Here is an 8,264-nt window from a genome sequence, read left to right as displayed (position 1 = left end):
TTTTAAATTAATTTATTTATTTATTTATTTTGAGAAAGAGAGAGACAGAGAGAGAATCTCAAGCAGGCTCCACGCTGTCACCATAGAGGCCAATGTGGAACTCAAACTCACAAACCCATGAGATCATGACCTGCACCGAAATCAAGAGTCAGACACCTAACCAGGTGCCCCTATGCAATGAAGTATTATTAACTCTCATCACCATGCTGTCCATAAGATCTCCAGAAGTCTTTTGTCCTGCATAACTGAAACATTGGGCCGTTTGTATGTGATTGTCCAGGGATATCACAAGATGTCTCAGAGGACATGAATTCAGTGAGGAATAATTTAACAACTTCCAAGACCAGAGGAATACCCTCTTTTTATAGGGGCCAAGGGAGGGTGCCCCAAAATGTGCCACTTTGGCACATTAATTATTTTCAATAAAAACTACTTAAGAAACAGTCAATGCAAGGACACTCAGACCCTTATCTGTCCCCCTGAAAGTAGAAAACAAATCATCCATGTGAAAAATATCCTCCCAGTGCCAAGAAGTACAAAGACATCCTTATCACCAGAGAAAGGTATTTTAAAGTTGAGAACACTGTAGAAACAAATCTTTGTTCTCCTTTTCTAATCTACTACCTCAGCCTTAGTTCTGCTTAGAATTCCCTACTAATTTAAGCTCCCAAATACCTGTTTTCTTTATACTGTCAATTCTTCACAGATGTATTGTCCCTTTGTCTAAAAAGTATAAAAACTACCTGCCTTTGTCATTTCTTTAGGTCTCAATTTCATTATTGGGCTTCTGTGCACACATAATAAAACTTACTTTTTTTCTTCTGTTAACTAACTCAAGTCAACTTAATTCTTACTCCAGCTGGAACACCTTCAAGGGCAGAGAAAGAATTTTTCCTTCCCAACAATTTCATCTATAACCAAAAATCAGACTAGTGACATAAGGACACATGACTCTGGAAATTCATATGTCCAGCCACAGGCTCTGTTCGGGAGGTAGCCTGTTCAGTCAAACATGGCATGGCTGTCTCTGTTGCTTTGACAGAAGATGTTAAGTCCTCTCACCTCCCTGGTGAACCTGCCCCAGAAACAGAATTCACTAGGCTACTTCCTAGTAGTTCAGCTTGCCATTAGTGTTTCCACCCACTGCTTCCTCAGACCACATCATGGAGAGCTAGAGGTGCTGAAAATACTGTTCCTCTTCCAAAGTCATTTCTGCTTTGGAAAAAATATGTGAACCACCTGCTCGCGGATTTGCTTGGTCTTAATCCCATAAATGATGGGATTCAGCATAGGTGGAACCAGAATGCAGACATTAGCCAATAATATGTGAATATGAGGTGGAACGTGGCGTCCAAACCGCTGAGTAAGGGTTGTGAAGATCGCGGGGCCGTAAAAGAGGACAATGATGCAGACATGGGAGGCACATGTGTTGAGAGCTTTGTGGTGAGCATCTCGTGAAGGCATGTGGAAGACAGCATGGAGAATCAGCAGATATGAAACAAAAATTAACAGGACATCTAAGACCACTGTAGACACGATGACAAAAAGTCCATACCAGATGTTCACACTAATGTCATTACAAGCATATTTGGCCAAGCCAATGTGTTCACAATAGGTGTGTGGAATAATCTTATTTTGGCAGAAAGTCAATCTTTTCAAAAGAAATATTATGGGGAAGATCATACAAAAACTTCTCAGGAAGATGGTCACACCAATTTTCCCAATGAGTGCATGTGTAAGAATAGTGGTGTATCTCAGTGGGTAGCATATGGCAATGTAGCGGTCAAACGCCATCACCAGCAAGATCCCTGACTCAGAGATGAAAGTGCAGTGGATAATGAAGAACTGAGTGATGCATCGATCCAGGGAGATCTCCCCAGCACGGAACCAGAAGATGGCCAAGGCCTGAGGTACTGTGCACGTGGAGAGGACAACGTCTGCTCCGGCCAGCATGCAGAGGAAGAGGTACATGGGTTCGTGGAGGCTGTGCTTTGTGAGGATAATGCAGATGAGCAGGCTGTTCCCAAGCAGGGCAATGACATAGGAAATGAAGAAGGGGATGGAAATCCACACATGCTGGTCCTCTAGCCCAGGGATGCCCAGGAAGTGGAAGATTGTGTGGCTAATACCAGTGTGGTTTAAGGAAATCATACCTGTGGAGACTACCAGAGACATCACCTTTGATTCATTGACAGAAATGAAAATACAGATTTTCTTGTAATATTCCTTGTGAAGTCACAAGGAGCTTTTGGCATATCGCATACTCTTCATCTTCTCTGAACATGCAAACAGTAAGAAACATAAAAAGTCAATAGGACATGTTCTCTACCTCAATAAGTAATAGTCTAATTGGCATGTATATATCCCCAGCTAATCAAACAAAACATATTATTGTATTTTCCCCTCAATCAGAGGATTATGAATATACAAAGGAAATCATTATATGTATCTGAAAAGGCTGTAAATAAGGTGTTTCTTGAACTTGAACTTGACCTTTTGGTAGGTAGTTTAACATAAGGAAAAGAATGAAAAAGGAGGGAAACAAGAAAATGTGGGTATTCAAATCAAAACATAGCCTGTTCACTGAACAGTGTTTATTCAGCTCCAGGTAGCTTTGCATAGGGAATACTGAAGAAAGTAGGGTAGGTGTTTATACAGGCAGATTTGGCCTAATTGATGAAAATGAGATTTGATATCTCTCTGACTTCACCACATTCAGTTGGCTCACTTGTGATGAGAGTCAACAGACCTTTAAGAAGTAACATTGACAGAACCTGTGTGTACCTTAATGAGGCACTGCTCATGTTCACAACTTAAGAAACTAAGTTTAGAAATGATTGAATTTGGAAAATAAGGCATTATTGTTGGGAAAGGATGTCCATAATATTTGGAAGAATGAAAAGTGTAAATTTTATCAATTAGTTCTTAGTGTACATTCATTCATTCACTCAGTCATTTAGGAAGCAGTAACTATTTTTTAGACACCATATTACAAACTGGGGAAATAGAAAAAAATGGGAATTTGCCTGAGATCTGTGCTCATGGTTTCAGAGAAAATCAACTTCATAAGCAGATAGGTTGAAGAACTGGAGATAAATGTTAATTCCCCCTAGTGAAGGGGTAGTTTAAAATATCTAACTTAGTAGCTAAGGTATATCTTATGTTCATGAACATTATTTCTTCCACTCCAGTTACCCTCTTGGTGCCCCTGATTTTTCATTCTGGGGGGGAAAAATCATCTCATCTCAAATTTCCACCCTTCAGGTGCTGGGAGAAAGTGTTTGCTATCAGAGTCACCAATCAAAGGAGTCCACTCAGCGGCCCTAGGTCAGGGCACTGTCTCCTAGAGAGCATATGGCTGCTCTATGAGAAGGTTCTCTCTGGTGAGGGCAGCTGATCTCCTGCAGGAAAACCAGTGGGGTGGCATCAGAGGTATGTGAGGGCAGGTATGTACCCCACAAACCTGATTGTGAAAGGAAAGGAGAAAAATGGCAAGAAGGAAGAGGCCATGGAAGACATAAATCAACAAAGGCAGAGCTGGAGAGGGGGGCATATTATGGAAGCCAGTGATGGTCATGGATTTGGGGAAAGGGAGAAGCAGAAGACATTTTATTAATTGGAGCCAAAGAGAGAAGCCAGGTGGCTCAGAGGTTGAGAATTTGCCTGTTTTGTTTGCCTGTTTGGTTCATCCTAAATGTCCCACTCAATGCTGCTCTCCCATAGTTCCCTTCTCCAACCTGCCTGAGGTGTCCTGGTCTACTTCCCATACCATGATTTGGGAAGCCCAGCAGAGATCCCAGTCATTCTCTGGGCTCTTGTCTTATTTTCCAAGAAAGATTTGAAGTAAGTCTATGTCATTTCTGTTTTCTCATGTTTAGTCAATTCACTATAGCACTTGCCATATATTGATTACTTCTCTTTATTTAGCACCCTTCATTAACCTCACCTGCCCATATAGCTTCCCAGACCTCCTCTCCACTTCTGCTCTAACCAGACAGATTGGTGTTTCTGGTCTTTTACCATTCTTAGTGCATGAGAGTCCTGTCTCGTCTGGCCTGCTCGGAACATAACACCAGCCCAATCCTTATCTTGATCTTGGAATCTTCCCCTCCACACACACATCTAATTCACTCACCAGCTCTTTGGAGATGACATTCAGCTTGTTGAGGAGCTGGGCATTGGGCTGTTTATATTCTTTCATGAGACCTCTTGAGGGAGGTAGTTACATCAGGACCCCAGGGACACAGCTGTCTCCATCACCCCTGCCCTCTTCCACATGGTCTGGATCCCAGATCCCTAAGTGCCATTCTCCCTCCCTAGCCTTCTCCTGACTATTTTCTCTCACACTCCTCCCACCTGCTTGGATCTCCATCCCACACTGAATGTTCACATTTATGATGTTTCACTAAAAAAAGCTTTCCCAGCTAAACCAGCCTTGCTACAGGCCTCTTTTAATCCCTTCACTGGCATTAAATATAATTAAATTAGGGTTGCCTGGGTGGCTTGTCGGTTAAGCATCAACTTCAGCTCAGGTCATGATCTCACAGTTCATGGGTTTGTGCCCTGTGTCAGACTCTGTGCTGACAGCTCAGAGACTGAAGCCTGCTTCAGATTCTGTGTCTCCCTCTCTCTCTGCCCCTCCCTCTCTCTCGCTCTCTCGCTCTCTCAAAAATAAACATTAAAAATGTTTAATGTAATTAAATTAATAGATAGTAAACTTATTTTCAATCTGCAATATGAACACATGCAATATGCAAAGATGACTTTCAATTTTTTTTTTTCATGTGAAGGATGATGTTGCAGTTATATTCATCCCAGGATTGGTCATGAGATTTATATTTTGTTTTTGTTTTAAGTTTATTTATCTTAAGAGAAAGAGAGAGAGTGGGTAACTGGCACAGAGAGAGAGAGAGGCAGAGAGAGAGAGAATCCCAGGCAGGCTACTCTCTACCAGCTCAGACCCTGACTCGGGGCTCATATTCATGAACCATGAGGTCATAACCTGAACTGAAACCAAGAGTTGGAAGCTTAACCAATTGAGCCACCCAGGCACTCCAAGATTCAAATTCTGGAGTCACAGTGAGTTTTCATTTTTCCTAAGGGTTCCTAAATGTCCATGCACAATTTGTAGTCACATATGATTCTTGACATTTGTGACCCATTTTTATTTAATTTGCCACCTAGTAATGCTTGGTCACCAAAAATCCACATTTATGATTGCTAGAAGAAAAAATTCTCCTGCTTTCTTTATATTATTTTATAAGTAATTTTATTTGGTTTTGCTCATCCTGACTGTAGGGTGGGAACTTTTTTTAACTTGGAAATAACTTTATATTCTAACTGATTATAAAACCAATCTTGTACATTATTGTTTTTAATCATATAACAAAGACAGGAAGAAGAAAATAATCCCACCTTCAGAAAAATGTGTCTTTTGATATAAATACATACAAGTATATTATCATAGCTAGTTCCCCATAGTTCCCCATATTTCATGCTCTTCTAAAAACTTATTAGTGAAAAGAAGGAAAAATTCTTTTCTACCCTTCAAGGTGTACCAGTTGGACTAAGAATTAAGTGGACATTGATGCAGGATTGTTAAACCCAATAGTCAAGCCCGTGTCAGGCTCTGTGCTGACAGCTCAGAGCCTGGAGCTGCTTCAGGTTCTGCATCTCCCTCTCTCTCTGCCCCTCCCCCCATTTCTCTCTCAAAAAATGAATAAACATTTTAAAAATCTAAAGAAAAAACCCTTATAATTAATATAGCATTCAAAATAAGCCAAAGGAAATTGTTTCTTTAACAAGTGATATAGCCTATACTTCTAATTCTAACATACTACGTTTTGTTTGTGTGTTTAATGAAATCCAAAGGGCTCTTCATAATTTATGCCAGTGAAGAGACTTCCATGTTTACTTTCCTAGAGACCTCTAATTGTTTCATTTCATTCCATTTCCAGAGGCAACACTCTCAAATTTTGTAAGTGGTACAATTTAAAAGTAATATGTACAGATGAGATTAAGTTTCCTAATCTACTGTTAAATAACAAAAATTCAAACCACTACATTGTAAAGATCTAATTGGCTTTATTACTCAATTCATGAATTAGGTAGCATCCCATGTACAGAGTAGAAGGAAGGTCCAAGGAGTTATACACATGCAAAGTTTTTATAGGAAGGACAATGAGGCAAAAAGTTATTAGCAAAATAAAAGAAACAACTGTTTCAGGCAAAGTCCCCCTCCCTCAGTGGGAATGAGAGGGAGTCTTATTAGGTGGATGACCTCATCTTCCTCTGGGAGATGGAGAGGACCCACATAACAGATTATCCCATTCGTACTGAGTACAAAATTCCAGACCGATTTATAAGTCCACTCCTGGAGAAATTGAAAATTTCAGTTAAGTCTTGGTTTGCATTCCAGGGTGCAAGCAACACCACCTTGGGCCTGTGGCATTCTTTTTAACACCGCTGACCTTAAAACTGGGATCTCAATCTGAATTTTCTGGGTGAGCCCAGTGTAATTATAAGGGTCCTTAAATGTGAAAGAGGGAGGCAGAAATGATGTCATGTGAAATGATCCAACTTGACATGGCTGACTCTGAAGATGGTAGAAGGGGACCTTGAGCCAAGGAACATGGGTGCGTGGTTTCTAGAAGTTAGAAAAGGCAAGGAAATTAATTCTCCCCCAGAGCCTCCAGAAAGAAGGCTGGGGAAACAGTGATGGCCCAGACCATATTGTTTGTTTGAATATCCTTCAACAAATCACTTGTCCAGCACTCCATTATAAACTTTGACTTGCTCATCTGCAAAACACAGGCCATGACAGCAACTTCCTCACAGATCCACACTGGCGCTGAATTACTTCTTGTGCTCCAAGTACCTAGAACATATGCCCAAGTTTGGACTGTTTCCATGACTATTAGGCCTTGTCCCCGACTCCCAAAAAATGCTTTTTCTTGCTCATATCTCTTCCCCAGTGGCATATACCTAAAAATCATACAAACAGAAGTTCATGAAAAAGGAGTTGAAACCTATTCTCACAGAAAATACAGACGGATCCGAAACCCCACGCACAAGTTCTTAATGAGCAAGGGACCAAATCCAGCCATGACCGTCAGTAAAAGCAGACCGTGTGAAGAATGCTCTTTCCTGTTTTCTCCTCTGCTGCCTACAGCAGCTGATCCACTGTCTTCCATGTCGTCTGCCTGCTGGAAGCTCTGGCACAGCTCACAGATGAGGAACGCCCGGAAGGTGGCCTCCTCCAAGGTGTCCTCGATGTCCATGTCCACCACGTGCACAGCCCGGAAGGTCACCTGCTCCCTGGCACACAGCTCTTGCACCACTTGGTCGTATACCCTCTCCTCGCAGGTGAAAATGACTTCAAAGGAGTCGCTGCACTCCTGAAACCTTTCTGGGTGAGGCTTGATTCTCTCCTTCCTCTCCAAGATGTGCAGGATTCCGTTGCCGCGGTAGCATTCCAGGTCTTTCCTGGAGAGGTCGTCACACATGTGCACGTACCTCGTGGAGAAATCGCACCTCATGGGATGTGGACGACAGCGTGTGGGTCCCGGGAGCCTCACCGGAGATCTGGCTCCAAAAGAGCACACGCTGAACCCTTTCTTCTGGAGGATACTGTGGGCTTGCATGCTCCTGTTCATGTTGATCATGCACACCACAGCCACCCCGAGAGCTGACGGGGGCATGATGGCGGCCCCTGGGGGCTTCCGGGGCTGCCAGAACACTGTGGGTGTCCACCTGGTTTTGACTCTTCCAACCAGCACAGTGTTCGAGAATAGGCACCAGGCTTATAGTCCATCACCCCCACAGAGCAGGCGGAGACTTCTAGGACTTCCTGATGGAATTGGTTTCATCAGGTGCAGTGCCATCCGATCCTGAGACCTATAACCTAATCACGACAGCCATGCGCTCCTGGCATCAACTAAACCACTGGATCCCAAAAAGGATGTGACCACCCAGCACAGCCATGTGAAACCCGCAGTTCACCCTGTTGGTTTACATGGTGAATGAGGGCTGAGGTTGACAGTGACCACATCAAGCAGGCTAACTGTAAGCATGTCACTGCTCTGCCATGAACTGGTCATGAATATGAGTGGAAAATCTGTTTTCAGATTTTGAAGGTACAACCAATTCAGTTCTACATATAAGTATCCTTGCACGTTAATGTGCATTTGGACTTTCTAGAAATGCCATTGTGTAAATCATAGGAGGATTGTACATAGTTTTGCCTAAAAATTCATCAAGTCGTT

At 42.4% G+C, this 8,264-nt stretch overlaps 2 protein-coding genes across 2 annotated transcripts; both read right to left on the bottom strand.

Annotated features, from left to right (window-relative positions):
* Positions 1–1,206: 1,206 nt before the first annotated feature.
* Positions 1,207–2,151, bottom strand: LOC115526493 (olfactory receptor 52B4-like). Its single transcript, XM_030333873.1, has one exon. The coding sequence runs from the start codon at positions 2,149–2,151 to the stop codon at positions 1,207–1,209; it is 945 nt and encodes a 314-aa protein (XP_030189733.1).
* Positions 2,152–7,111: 4,960 nt separating this feature from the next.
* Positions 7,112–7,700, bottom strand: LOC115524794 (RNA polymerase II subunit A C-terminal domain phosphatase SSU72-like). The gene is given in 2 exon segments (XM_032594960.1): positions 7,112–7,184; positions 7,186–7,700. Coding segments are annotated over 2 exon segments (588 nt in total).
* Positions 7,701–8,264: the final 564 nt, after the last annotated feature.

This window comes from Lynx canadensis, chromosome D1, assembly GCF_007474595.2.
Source record: "Lynx canadensis isolate LIC74 chromosome D1, mLynCan4.pri.v2, whole genome shotgun sequence".
NCBI classification, from domain to species: Eukaryota; Metazoa; Chordata; class Mammalia; order Carnivora; family Felidae; genus Lynx; species Lynx canadensis.
Note: the sequence above shows the minus strand (reverse complement) of the source record. Positions and strands in the feature narration are given on the sequence as shown.

Coding starts and splice junctions, on each gene's coding strand:
- LOC115526493 (XM_030333873.1), bottom strand. CDS start 2,151: ATGATTTCCTTAAACCACACTGGTATTAGCCACACAATCTTCCACTTC.